General features: G+C 46.8%; 2 protein-coding genes across 2 annotated transcripts in view; both read right to left on the bottom strand.

Annotated features, from left to right (window-relative positions):
* Window positions 1-2,250, bottom strand: part of noc4l (nucleolar complex associated 4 homolog) — a gene marked incomplete in the record, with an annotated part of 7,087 nt that extends 4,837 nt beyond the window's left edge. Inside the window, 2 exon segments of the mRNA XM_042337824.1 lie at window positions 564-684; window positions 2,132-2,250. Of these exon segments, the coding sequence (XP_042193758.1) occupies window positions 564-684; window positions 2,132-2,239 (229 nt within the window).
* Window positions 2,251-3,622: 1,372 nt separating this feature from the next.
* The window catches only part of ep400 (E1A binding protein p400), a 45,882-nt gene continuing 35,350 nt past the window's right edge, over window positions 3,623-14,154 (bottom strand). Inside the window, 16 exon segments of the mRNA XM_042337377.1 lie at window positions 3,623-4,482; window positions 5,473-5,547; window positions 6,059-6,199; window positions 6,971-7,095; window positions 7,495-7,678; window positions 8,203-8,304; window positions 8,828-8,976; window positions 9,718-9,916; window positions 10,564-10,673; window positions 10,757-10,805; window positions 11,378-11,533; window positions 12,162-12,240; window positions 12,358-12,414; window positions 12,975-13,111; window positions 13,435-13,608; window positions 13,906-14,150. Of these exon segments, the coding sequence (XP_042193311.1) occupies window positions 4,231-4,482; window positions 5,473-5,547; window positions 6,059-6,199; window positions 6,971-7,095; window positions 7,495-7,678; window positions 8,203-8,304; window positions 8,828-8,976; window positions 9,718-9,916; window positions 10,564-10,673; window positions 10,757-10,805; window positions 11,378-11,533; window positions 12,162-12,240; window positions 12,358-12,414; window positions 12,975-13,111; window positions 13,435-13,608; window positions 13,906-14,150 (2,234 nt within the window). The 3' untranslated portion in view covers window positions 3,623-4,230.

Raw genomic sequence — 14,154 nt, 5'->3', positions numbered from 1 at the left:
AATTCTTATTCAGGAGACATTAAAAAACACAAGTGAAAATATAGCTCCGACATGATAATAATCCTTTGCATTTGATATCTCGTCTGTAACCAAGTGCTTCGTGACATTTCTGTGAAGTGCGTCGACTGTATCTGTGGGCGAATGCAGCTGCCAAATTGCGAACAGCAATATTCCACCCACAGTCATTCAAGTGCACTCGAAGGAGTGCTAATGTCAATCAACAAAAAAAATAAATCACGGCCTTAACTCGACACCGCAGAATTCAAGCAGAAAAAATAAGCCTTCCAACCCCGGTCGGTGTTAACGGTAACCAATTTGAATAACCTGCTGATAAAACATTGATAAACACTTGCTGCGCTGACAAATTACTGGTAGAGCCACAGGCTCTTCGTTGAAGGGAGGAATCTACTTCAGGAAATGTGCACAGGAGCCCAACAAGATACGCGGTCTCTGGCTCAGAGACCACACAATTGCTCTCCCCACCCTTTGCGCGTCACCCTCTGCTCCACTCTGACGAGTTGCACTCGTAAAATCGACTGCAAAGCTATCCGTCCGCTCATTACCTGTCAGAGCTGTTTCCTCGTCGGGCAACTGACCGACAAAAAGTGCCCCTCGTTCCAATAGGGTGCAGAACAGCCCGTGACATGTTCCTGCAGCGGCAAGAACGGCTTCTTCCTTCTCGGCCTAACGGGAATGCAAGACATAGACTTGAGCGGTTGTGAACCAGACCGACTGTATTGATGACAACAATTTAATAACCCAATAATTAATACGTCAAAAGGTGACACAAGTGCTTGAACAACACGACACCCCTCCCCCCCCCCCCCACCCCTCAATGGGATCGGCGACTGTACATTTTGCGGTCGTCTAAACCGGTGTTTTTTTGGCCTTTTTGTTTTTTTAAAAAAGAACAACTGCACTTTTTCTATCTGAAGATTTCTGCTGAGATAAGACCCCCGTTATGATTTTCGCTCTACACTGGATAGGCCGGGGGGGAGGGGGGGGGGGCACGGGGGGAGACACAGGAGGGGGGGGGGAGATACAGGAGGAGGGGGGGGGGGAGACACAGGCGGGGGGGGGGGAGACACAGGCGGGGGGGGGGGAGATACAGGAGGAGGGGGGGGGGGAGATACAGGCGGGGGGGGGAGATACAGGAGGAGGGGGGGGGGAGACACAGGCGGGGGGGGGAGATACAGGAGGAGGGGGGGGGGGAGACACAGGCGGGGGGGGGGAGATACAGGAGGAGGGGGGGGGGAGACACAGGCGGGGGGGGGAGATACAGGAGGAGGGGGGGGAGACACAGCGGGGGGGGAGATACAGGAGGAGGGGGCACGGGGGAGACACAGGTGGGGGAGGGGAGAGGAAAGACATGCCGGGGGGTGGGGAGGAGAGATGAGAAAGGCGGAGTGGGGGAGACAGGCGGGGGGTGGGGGGGGTGGGGGTGGGAGGGGGAGGCCCGGGGTGGGGGTGGGGGTGGGGGGAGGGGGAACAGGCCCGGGGTGGGGGGGGGGAGTGGGGTGGGGGGTGGGGGGGGAGGCCCGGGGGTGGGGGGGGGGGAGGCCCGGGGTGGGTGGGGGGGGGGGGGGAGTGGGGGTGGGGTGGGGGGGAGGCCCGGGGGGGGGGGAGTGGGGGGGAGGGGAGACAGGCCTGAGGTGGGGGGAGGCCTGGGGGGTTGGGGGGTGGAGGCCCGGGGTGGGGGGGGGTGGGGAGGCCCGGGGTGGGGGGGTGTGGGGGGGAGGGGGAGACAGGCCTGAGGTGGGGGGGAGGCCTGGGGGGTTGGGGGGGGTGGAGCCCGGGGTGGGTGGGGGGTGGGGAGGCCCGGGGTGGGGGGGGTGTGGGGGGGAGGCCCGGGGGTGGGGGGGGGGAGTGGGGGGGAGGGGGAGACAGGCCCGGGGTGGGGGGGGGAGGCCCGGGGTGGGGGGGTGTGGGGGGGAGGGGGAGACAGGCCCGGGGTGGGGGGGGGGAGGGGGTGGGGTGGGGGGGGAGGCCCGGGGTGGGGGGGGGGAGGCCCGGGGTGGGGGGGTGTGGGGGGGAGGCCCGGGTGGGGGGGGGGGGAGTGGGGGTGGGGGGGGAGGCCCGGGGTGGGGGGGGTGTGGGCGGGGAGGCCCGGGGGTGGGGGGGGGACAGGTACCCTCAGAGGCCACAGGATGTCCAGCACCGAGTTGCAGTTGTGGCAGTTGTGGAGCACCGACGCCGACAGCGCGTGAAGCCGCCGCTGCAGTTTACTCGGCGCCGCCATGTTGCCGGTCACGTGCCGTTGCGGAACTGACGTCACGACCCGACCCTCCGTCACCGGCTCAGAGGCCGGAAGTGCCTGTGATCAGCAGCTGCTCTGCTCTCACCATCATCACCACCATCATCACCGCCATCCTGACGCTTGCTGCAGCGCCTCGTCATCGAGGCGTCCCGAAGCGCTTGGGCGGGATACACCGTCAAGTGTAGTGACTGTGTTTTCCGTGGGCGAAATACATCCAAATGGAACGATTCTCAGCACCAGCGAAGCAACGAATGGCACAAACGAGAGAGAGAGAGAGAGAGAGAGAGAGAGGGAAAAAAAAGACACCCGGGATAACAATATGTACATTACATGAAGCGAAGGCCGCACGCTTACGCTTTAAAAATATTTTTAACGACAGGTAAGATTGCCGTCGAACGCGACCTGCGTTATTTAATCTCAACAACAACAACAACAACAACAAGATTCCATTTATAAAGCGCCTTTCACGTCGGGAGGACGTCCCAAGGCGCTGCACAGTTGGGTCATGACCCGAGCATTGGGGGGAAATGGTCAGGGGGAGGGGAGGGGAGGGAGGGAGCGAGGAGGGGGGAAATGGTCAGGGTGAGGGGAGGGAAGGGAGGGAGCGAGGAGGGGGGAAATGGTCAGGGTGAGGGGAGGGAAGGGAGGGAGCGAGGAGGGGGAAAATGGTCAGGGTGAGGGGAGGGAAGGGAGGGAGCAAGGAGGGGGGAAATGGTCAGGGTGAGGGGAGGGAAGGGAGGGAGCGAGGAGGGGGAAGAGAGTCGAGAGGGGAGCTGAAGGCACGGTCAAAGAGAACTCCAACAGCGGTGTCCTAACGACAGGAAAACAGTTGATGGGACCTTGATGCAGCTCCATGTACCTGCAGTGTAACAGGACCCCCCCCCCAATTTGTAAACCTCATTGAGAACATTTCTCCCAGAAAAGCCCACCCCATCGCAAAAGATACTCGATGAACACTTATTCAGAGCAGGTTTTGATTCATTACAATGTCGTGGCAGGGCTTGTGGATACAACTCATGGTCCGATATATTGTAATAATGCAGTAGCAATTTCTGACAATATTGTTTGATATTTATGGTGCAATCATTTTTCCTGGAAGCTCAAGCTTCTCTTTGGTCTCAATTTGAGCCTTTTGATGTCCCAGCTCCATTACTCTATCATGGAATGACATCGCGTAAAACAAAATACCAAAGATCGGGGGAAAAAAATCTACAAATAAAACCTGCAAAGATCTTGGGAGTTGGATGACCAGCTCCATATGACTTTGCTGATCGTAATACAAGACATATTCAAGAATACGAAGAGGTTCTGCAAAAAATACTTTTTAACATGTAAACTCAAAAATGAGAAGAAGAAATGACGTTGTAGCATAGTTTTCATGTTTAATGTGCATATACATACAGATTAATAAACATTACTACTTTAAAACAAAACCTGAACCATGAATGCACAATGAAGAGAATGTAACAAAAATACAAAACCTTGTATCAAAATTCTGTTAATAAACATCCACATTTCTTTCCGGGTAAGGAACGTCGAACAACTTATTTTGAAAGACTAGTTGACTTCTTTCTTTTTACCGAAAAAAGTACTCGCAGACAGTTCAGTACTTAACATTTACCTAACTACAATATGCATTTAGAGATACTGAACTCATGTTGTCTAGAACATCTACTTTCTGAATTTAACAAATATAACAGCCCATTAAAAATGCGCTGGAGGAAAATACTATGTACAAGAGATTAGGGTTTAACCTTAGATTTTTTTTAAAGATTTACAGAGTTTCTGCTGTGCATCAACATGTTACATTCACACCAAAATTCATCAAATGATATACACTAAGTTTATAGACAGCTTTTCCTATACATTGGCTATTACACAATGGAGTGAAAACAAATTAGTTTCTAGCACAGTCCAGCTAATGCTGCAAGCACATTCTTTTAGTGGTGGGCTCCCAGTTTCTCTCAACAAGCTCAGTTCGGTTTTGTTGGAGCTTTCAGTCTCACTGCAGGGGTAGTACGCACTTGCACTTTTGCCTGCTGACCTTGGACTTCAGAGGGTGTTGCTGTTTGAGCGGGGCTTTGAGGAGGTGGTGTCTGGATCTGAGGCGAGGCTGCTGTTACGACCTGGTGCTGAATGAGTTGCTGTTGCACAACCTGAGCAGTTGCAGTTGTCGGAATCACTTGAACTTGTTGCCCTGTGGTTCCTTGGGGCAACGTAGGGCCCTACACAAACACAGAAGGTGGCACATTTGGTATAAACTAACCATATATTGTACTGTACTTCGGGATATAGAGTCAACCAATTCAGAACATTGATCCATAAACTTGATTATTTACTTCACAGCTATTTAACAATAAATAATAATAATCCTTGCATTTCATAAAGCCCCTTATCATGTCATTGAGACATCTCAAAGTGTTTCACAGGATATACTATAAAGTGGAGTCGCTGTATTTTGTGGGAGAAATGTGACAGCCAGCTGCGCGCAGCAGTGTCCCCCAAACAGCCATGGGGTGAGTGACCAATTTTATTTGGGGGATTTGTTGACCAGGACACCGGGAGAGAGAAACTCTTCTTTTTTTTGAATAGTGTCATTGAATCTTTAACGTCCGCAGTCAGACGGGACCTCATCTGAAGGACGGCACCTCTGACCACCCAACATCCCCCCAGCACTGCATTCAAAATAATAATATTATCCTTGTATTTGATACAGCACCATATCACGCCTTCGAGACGTCTCAAAGCGCTTCACAGAATATACTGTAAAGTGAATTGACTATATATTTTGTGAGCGAAACACGGCAGCCAATTGCACACAGCAGCGTCCCACAAACAGTCGTGAAGTGAGTGACCAATTTATTATTTTTTTAAGAAAAAGCAATCTACCAATCGACCAACAACTGGGTTCCTACTTACTGCTAGGTAAACAGAGGCATGTGGAATAAGGAAACCTGCCTAATGTTTCGCCCTCCCGGGAATCGAACCCAGGTCCTCTCGCTCACGAGGTAAGTGCTCTAACCAGAGCTACAGGACTCAATAATGTATGTGATTTCAAGTCCTGACATTGGAGGCTTGAACCCACAACCTTCTGATTCAAAGGTGAGAGTGCTACCACTGCGCCAGGCTGACACACAGCTTAGACTACAACAGACTGCACCCCCTATCCGCAAACATCTATTGTTTTCGTGTGCCAGAAACCAGATGAAATTTACCTGTTGTGCCGTGGATACCATCTGCTGGATATTTCCCACAGCAGCTTGTTGTACCATCTGTGGAAGCTTTGTAACCTATTGAACAAGGTAAGTTTATGTTAACTCTGAACCTTTAGTCAATTAAAAAACAAACAAAATGAAATTGATATTTAAGTCTGTGCCCTTAATGGACCTGTGCATCTGTGTCCAGGGAAGATAATTAAATTATAAGTATGAGGATCCCTTCCGAGTGTTGTGAATGTTTTTGTTCCATCTACATCATCCGTGACTCTAGAATTGTGACAGGACGTGACATTCACTGCTCAAATCAAAGGCAACAAAGCATTCAACTTTCACAGCGGAATAATTTTGTCGGGTTCACGTGTTGAAGTATTTGATATACACATGATATTCACCATCTCTTATCACTGGAGCTATCTACTCTAATCCTATTTCCCCGTTGTTTTCCCAAACTCGGGTATCGTATCTCCATTTTTAAAGTTTTTAATCTTATACTCCTTCAACTCGCCTACATTTTATACACATAGATAAGAAAAGAAAACCAGTCTCGACAAAGCTAGCACATAACTTTCGCAACATATTTTACCTGAATCTGCGTCTGCATCGGTTGTGATCCACTCTGCTTTTGTGGCTGTGCAACGCTCAGGAACTGCGGCTTGAGGCCTTGCTGGAGCTGAGTAGGTGGTGCGTAAGTGACTTTCTGCTGTTGTTGGGGTTGGCCAGTTATCTGAAATAGTCGGCAAGTAAGAAAAACATGTGTAGCTCCTTCATCAAACTCTTTCACTCTACAGTTTGAGAGCTCTGACCTCAGCATCTGCCGTTGGATCCTTTCACAGATAGTGTGAATATAAATGGGTAAGTGAGATTGTCAACATCTTGTCACCTAACCGCGTCCCCACTACCCAAGCAAAGAAAGAGAAAATCTCAGCACCACTTGTAAGACTTAGTTCCAGTCATAATGAAATCTGCAACTGTACAGTTGCAAACTTGGCATCTTAAAGCAAGGCATTTTTCTAAATGGAAACAAGAGGGGAAGAAGTAAAAAGTAAAACATTTTAAAATATAAATAATAATAATCCTTATATTTGATATAGTGCCTTATCACGTCTTCGAGATGTCTCAACGTGCTTTACAGAATATACTGTAAAGTGTAGTGACTGTATATTTTGTGGGCGAAACGCGGCAGCCAATTACGCACAGCAGCGTCCCACAAACAATCGTGGATTGAGTGATCAAATTATTATTTTTTTGGAAGGCATTATTACCCTCAGAAAAGCGATCCGCAAATCGACTAACAACCGGGTTCCTACTTGCTGCGCGGTAAACAGAGGTGTGTGAAAGTAAGGAAACTTGCCCAGTGTTTTGCCCCGGCCCAGAATCCAACCCAGGTCCTCTCGCTTACGAGGCGAGTGCTCTAACCACCGAGCTGCAGGACTCGAAATCAAGAAAGAGCAGCTTAATAAGACAAGTGTAACAAGCACTTCTCTCAAGGGATTACCTTCTGCTGGGTGGCTCTGGCTGCTTGTCCCGGCTGGGACCCGGCTGTTTGCTGCTGCTTCACCATGAGAAGGTGCTGCACTTGCTTGGATGGAAAGTTATGGGTCTTCACCCCTGCCGGTACACCTGGAAAACAATCAGGAGATATCATCCCTGGGCCAACAGCGTGATGGTGCATCAATGTGCATCAATCCGGCTCAAGAGCTTCACTTCAGCAACGGTAGACTTCAATCAGTTATCTTTCAACTTCTGATCAAGCAAATGACATGAGCAAAAAAAATGAACCATTTTCTCCCTTCAACACGTGTGGTTTCTGTGTGAATAACACAAGCAGTTTCTCCCTAACTGTGAGAGAGAATTAGAGGATGATGTCCAGCCAACGTATCCACAGTAACAAGTCTCCCAATTTCAATCACAGACCCCCCCCCATTAATGCGGCGAACCACAGCAGCTGACAGACTTTGCCCGAGCAAATGAGGTGTCATGGACGAAGCATTCCAAACCTTCTATGCAAGTGGTATTTACCAGGTGTTCCTTTCTGGGGCTGAGCAATAGCCACACTAATCCCAGCGACAGTAACCGGGAGCGTTGTTACTCCAGACGGTACGACGCCTGCAGGTACAGGCACGACGGAGGGCTTGGCGAGTGTCACTTGTGTGGTCGAGGCTGGCTGTGTCTGAGTTTGAAGCTGCGATGTAGGAACGCGAGCCTGCGGAGAAAGGAATCACACATCCAGGACAAGAGCCAGTGTTCGCCCATCTTCCCAGCGTGCATGTACGACAGGGTGGGGAGAACCCTTTCGATCCTTATGCGGATTTTGGACCTGGAGCACAAATCCCACCTTGAATAAGGAACTTGAACACCTTCCAGCTTCTTTTCAAGGGCAGTACAAGACTCTGCATCAGACGATTCTGCAACAACGCCCAGCCTCACCACGCATCCTTTACTATTATATTATTACACAAGTGAAAGCCAGTGGCATCTACTCAGAACTGACCTCCAATTAATGCATCTAAATACACACGGTGCAACAAACATCAGTGTTCCTGCTCAAGGCTCCAGCTTGGAGCACAGCATCTCCATTCTCCCAATAGTCCAGATCATCAGTTTTCTCTTTGCTGTGCACATTGTTGTTACTAGCTTGCATGTGAATGATTCCTTATTGGGGTGTGTATTATCATATCACTTTTTGGTCTAGTGCTTGACAAAGGTAATCATATTGATGCAACTTACGATCCGAGCAACTGGGATGTTTGCTACTGTGCCGGTCTGCATTGGGCCTCTCTGAGTTACTTGTTGCTGCTGCTGCTTCTGTTTGAATTTCAACAACTGTTCCTGAGACAAAAATAAAATGGAATGAGACTGGTTTACAGAAACATTTATAACAGAAATAGCGATGGCAATTATCACTCAGGCGATCACTGAAATACGATTGCTAAGAGCAGTATATCTTTTTTGGCTACTTCCCACCATGAAGACAGCGACAGAAAGATTGCTATCCTTAGCAATTCAGCATAACTGTCGTCAAGGAGATCCTTTGTGCAACTTACCACCTTTTTATAAAATGGTAGGGTAGCTAGGTTGAGGATGGATACCACTGACTGACAATGAATCATTGATGAGTTCACACTCATTGTTGTTAAATGAAAGTTACAAAAGTTGATTTTGGTAATAATTGACAATTGGGTTTGGTAGCATATGGAATCTTTAGAATCACTGTACTCGAAAGCTGACAGGTTTAATAATATATAACAATTCTCGCACTTGATACAGAGCCTTATCGCGTCTTCGAGATGTGCCAAAGCGCCTGGTGGAATAAAGTGAATTGACGGTATATCTTGTGGGTAAAATATCTTACCGGCTGTAATTTCTGCATCGTCTTTAGCGGGGTCTGGGATTGGGACTGGATTTGCTGAACCTGCACCTGAGGCGTTTGTTGTCTGAAGAGCTGGATTTGTGCCTGAGCGATAGACTTTCCCGTGGTGAGCTGGACGCTGTTGGCTGTGACTGGAACAAGCGGCAACAGTGTGAACATGAGATTCGAAAGACACTTAAGTAAAGTTGAATGAGAATCTTAGTAAGTTCTACACAACATTAGGACTCTGATCAATATTTGAAATGTCTAGCTATTTCCTATTGCTTGAATGACCTAGTATCAGGCACCTTTTGCTTTATTTCATGAGGAACAAAGGGCCAAACCTGAGAATTGTGGTGAACGGAAAATAATGTAACAACATAAAATAACTCCTTGCTTTTTTGGTATAACTCTTGTAACGTCGAGAATATTTTAAAGTGCTTTGCGAAGTTCCCGTAATGTGCAGTGACTATTTGTAGCCGAGCCTATGATGGATTATTATCATAAATCCCTCCAACGGAAGTCAAGCTATTTCCCCGGGTTCACCTCAGGATTCGAGAACCACATATTCATCTTATTTGCTTTAGATACTAACAGTCCTGTCTGTAAAGTGGGCGTAGGTGACCTGGGGAGCTGTCGATGTGCATCACCCACCCCTCAGCTACTCTTAACTCAACTGATTGAGGACAGGTATTGATGTGCTGGAATAGCCTCCCGACAGGAAGACATTGTGGTGGGTCGAGATGCAGTGTATTCCAGCAGACAGCAAGCAAGTGGAGATTATGACAAGTACCGCTGAACTAAAGGGCTTTGACTAAATGTACAATACAATGTCACATGGCAGGACAGAATATTAGTTGTAACTCATCACCTGAGAAAACATGGCACTTTACCTGGTGTAACTTGTGTCACCAGTGACCTGGTCTGGGACTGTGCGGGAGACAGGCTCGTGGATACCACAGCTGCTGTAACTGGAGTTATGGCAGCTCGGACCCCCTGGTTGGTTGCTATGGCCACAACTTCTGTAGCAGCAGATGTGGGAACAGTTCTCTGCTGTCCATGCACTACCTGGGCAGCTGTACCTCCTGCAGTCTGGATAAACAGCAGCAATATTAATGCAACACACTATTTCTACACCCGGGAGTTTGTCAAAAGTCATATTTTAGTATTTCGGAGTTAAACTGAGATTTCCAACAACTTTAAGCAGTGATTTAATAATATTTTATTGCAGCTATGTCCTCTCTCTGCATTCAAAGTCCAAAAGTGCTGCTGGTTATATAATAATCCTTGCATTGGATGAGCTTTATCACGTCATTGAGAAGTCTCAAAGTGCTTCACAGGATATATGGTGAAGTGGATTGACTGTGTATTTCCAGGCAAACCCGGAAGCCCAATTGCGCACAGCAGTGTCCCACAGACAGCCACCAAATGAATGACCAAATTTAATTGGGGGATTGTCGGTCAGGACACCCTGACCTGTCGGTCAGGAAACTGACTTTCCTTTCGGTCAGGAAACAAAGTTTCTTCCTCTTTTCGGTAGAGACTTCAAACTACTATGTCGTACATTGCTGAGGTTCTATGTAGTTCTTTTTATACATAAAAAAATGAATAACGTGTACTCTGACAAACAATTTTACTATTTCTGAGCCACTAACTAACCTGTCCTGTATTTCAGAAAATTTGCTTGTAGATATTACATTAAATATGGTATAGTTACTGTCACATATTATTTTACTTACTGTTAGTGTCCCGGGAATAACTGGCTGTGTGATTCGTTTGTTAATAGGCTGAAAGGTACTTTGTTGTATTCCTGTGGCTGTATTGACTATAACATTGCCGCTCACTGTAGCTGGAATACAAAATTGGTGTAAGTGTACAGAAAAGTAATTATATTGATCTGCTAAATAAAATCTTTTGAATTGTGTTGCTTACCAGTCTGTATGTTTGCTGTACCAGCTGCTGTCTTAATGGCTCCAGTCTGCTTTAAGATCACAATAAACATAATTTGGTTTAGTACAAAAGACAAACTGCGACTTAGCACAAGGTAAACCATCATATATTACTTAAAACGCTGACGAATTAATGTAAATCAATTCAAGTAAGGAAAGGGGAGGCGCTGGGAGAAGCTTGCACAAGTTCTTTAAAATCCGATTTTAATCAATAATCTACACTGCACAAGCTTAATTCAATGCAGCCGGTAAGTGTGCACGGTTCGACAGGTTAGAACTTAATTTCCCGCTATTCAAGGCAGCCTAATGGAGGACAGGAGAGCGGCGTTATGAGTTAAGAGTTTCTTTATAAAATACGACTAGTGCAGAGAAATCTAAGTGGTTTTTGGTAGGAAACTGAATGGGAACTTGAGTACACGTATGACTTAGGCAATCGTACGATTTATATAGATGAGACTCATGCGAGTTTTACTGTGCTGTTGGATCCCTGATTGCAAAGATTATTTATCCAATTTAGCTAACGTACAACTATATATAAAAAAAATTCTTTCTCCCAGCACCCAGGTAAAATCCTAGCAGAGAAGTCAAGTAAAAAAGTTTGTACCAGCACCGCAGTGTTTGCAACAGTAGCTGCAGCAGGCTGCACTACTGCCTGCGGCTGTGCTTGCTGCTGGGGCTGCTGCTGTTGCACGGCTGGCTGTGTGTTCTGCTGAGCTTGTTGCTGAGCGAGCTGCTGCGCTCTCTGTTGCTCTGCCAAAGCCTTGAATCAAACAAATTAGAAAACATTTCAATGCATCCACAAAACTTTGAAAGCAAATTTAATTTCAATGTGGCCTCACATAAGGAATCGTTCCCCGAACGTGAACTTGTACATTGTGGCTTATTCGGATGACACACAAACCATTGTCTCGGTGTGGAGTTGAATGGCTCAGGACAAGGGTAAGTGCATGTTACTTTCATGCCCAAAAGAATGTTCAATGTTCTGCTCTCATTTGTAAGTTATAATCATTATTATTATAATTGCCACATTTAGTGCAACTGACATACTTTCACTTGAGTTTCCAAATCAAAATAAGTTTCCGAAGAACTTACACACACACACCTTGCTGCAACAATCGAGTAAGTCACTTGAATTATTTTTGAACCACAAGATCTACATTATTCACTAACATTCAGAGTACAACTAAGTGTACATTATACGATGATTATCTGCAGCTGATGACTTAATCGTAAAGTGGCTCAAAGACAGCAATAGCCAGATTAAACCTTCACACACAAAACATGTACATATGACCAACGAATAATTCAGACGAAAGTGGCATAAAACCGATTCAATCTGTTGGTTGTCAAAGAATTCCCACAAATGCAAGAAACTTTCAAACTCAAACCTTTTTTTCCTTTGCAATACGTTCAGCTCGAAGTGATGCCACCTGGATTGGAGTCAATGGCTTATCATAATTGATTCCACTAGAAAACAGTGAAAACATTCCAACAGTTGGTTACTTTGGTTTTCAGGTAACGGGCAGAACAAAATCAAATCAATGATGAAATCGACAGTACCAATAAAATGCACTGGTTACAGACCTCTCAGCTAACACTGACGCATTCTTTGGATTTTTCTGGAAAGGATTCATACCGAGCCTAGAAAACAGAACAAGTTTGTTTGAAGATCCAACAGAAATGATGGAACATATCAATTTAAGTACGTGGACTGATGGGAGGATTGATGGGAGGATCTCTTGCACCTATCTGCAACATTCACTCGCAAAGCAGCATATTTGAACTGTATTTGAACATTGCTAATCTTTCTCTGCCTACGGGCACAGTTCCCATCCGCTTAAAAGCAGCTGCCATAACCCGCATCTTCAAAAAAGCTAGCCTTGATCCTTCTCTCCTCCTTATCTACCATCCCATCTCCAACCTCCCTTTCCTCTCCAAGGTGCTTTCAGATCCCCAACCCCTTTCAAATCCAGCCCCCAGCTCAGGTGCAAACCCTCTACTGTCCAGCGCCTTGGGACGTCCTCCCGAGATGAAAGGCGCTGTGTAAATGCAATGTGTTGGTGGAGTTGTTACATTTGACCGGGAAGTTGTCATTTTAGGGGGTTTGTGACATGTTCCAATAAGCTTTGTGTGGGGCGCACCGTGGGGCTTACTGTCTTCAAAGTACCAAACATTTTCACCGTAGCGTGAAGAACACTTACATAGGTTTGATCGGTGGACTTCTTTTGCCAGCGATAAGCTTCACCAGCTCGAAATGGCTTGTGAAACGTTGCGTATGCATTGCGCTCTCGTCCTGTGCGTAGATCTGGCTAGTTCGCAGTGGACGACTGTTTTTAGTCTGAGAAAAAAAGATACCCTTTAAGTTTATGATTTGTACCTTATTCAAGTAAATGGTTATTTGAGGGTCAACAATGAATACATTTGCAATTACCTTGTAAATGCTTTTTGTTTTCTTCTTTGGATTAGCATCATATATCAACTGCAAATAAATAAATAGATAGGAAATGCTCCACTGATTTGCTCAATGTCGAAAGTCAAAACATATAAGCGATATAAATTGTGAAAAATTCTAAATTAAGGTGGGAGTCAATAAAACATTACAGTTATCTCAGAATGTACTGGACAATGAATGCATCTGTAGCTAGTTCCAGGGTCATGTACCTTTCCTTCTTCTCTTGGGATGATGACATTCTCATATCGGTTCCGACATTGTTTAGGTGAGCGATAGATGTGACTGCAGGAGTTCACAACATCACTGACGAGGTCCCAGTTGGGTGTGTGTGCGGGGGAGATGATGGCGAGGCTCAGAGGCAACTCCAGTAACTGCTTTACAGCCTGACAACAACAGCAGCAGCAGACATTTCAATTACAACGTTAAATTCAATGATATATCCACTTTTTTCTGCATCAACAATAACAACAAATTACATCCGTATAGCGCCTTTCACGTCAAGAGGGTGTCCCAAGGCGTTGGATAGTCAAGGATCCACACCCGAGTTGGTGGTTGGGATCAGGTGGGGTGGAGGGCGGGGGAAGGAGGGTAGGAGATAAGAGGGTGACTGAAGGCCCAAAGAAGTCGAAGAGGAGGGTCTTGAGAAGGTTCTTGAAGGATAACGTGTGTTGATGAATTACCTGCAATAATGCCCAGTCCTCACTGATCAGCCACTCGGGGCTGTCCTGCCCTCCATCCACAGTTTGCTTGCTGAACGATGGCAGAGGCTTTGCAAACGGCGCCTGCTGTTTCAGGAACATGTTCTTCTTCTGATCCTTCGCCTCCCGCCGCATCTTCAGTATACAGGGTGCTGCCCTGTCAAACAGTGAGCGTGGAGGGGACACTGCCTCGCCATGTCGAGCTTTCTTGAACTTCTTCCCAGCAGCTAC

This window comes from Callorhinchus milii, unplaced genomic scaffold (assembly GCF_018977255.1).
Source record: "Callorhinchus milii isolate IMCB2004 unplaced genomic scaffold, IMCB_Cmil_1.0 Scaffold8, whole genome shotgun sequence".
Classification (NCBI taxonomy): domain Eukaryota; kingdom Metazoa; phylum Chordata; class Chondrichthyes; order Chimaeriformes; family Callorhinchidae; genus Callorhinchus; species Callorhinchus milii.
Note: the sequence above shows the minus strand (reverse complement) of the source record. Positions and strands in the feature narration are given on the sequence as shown.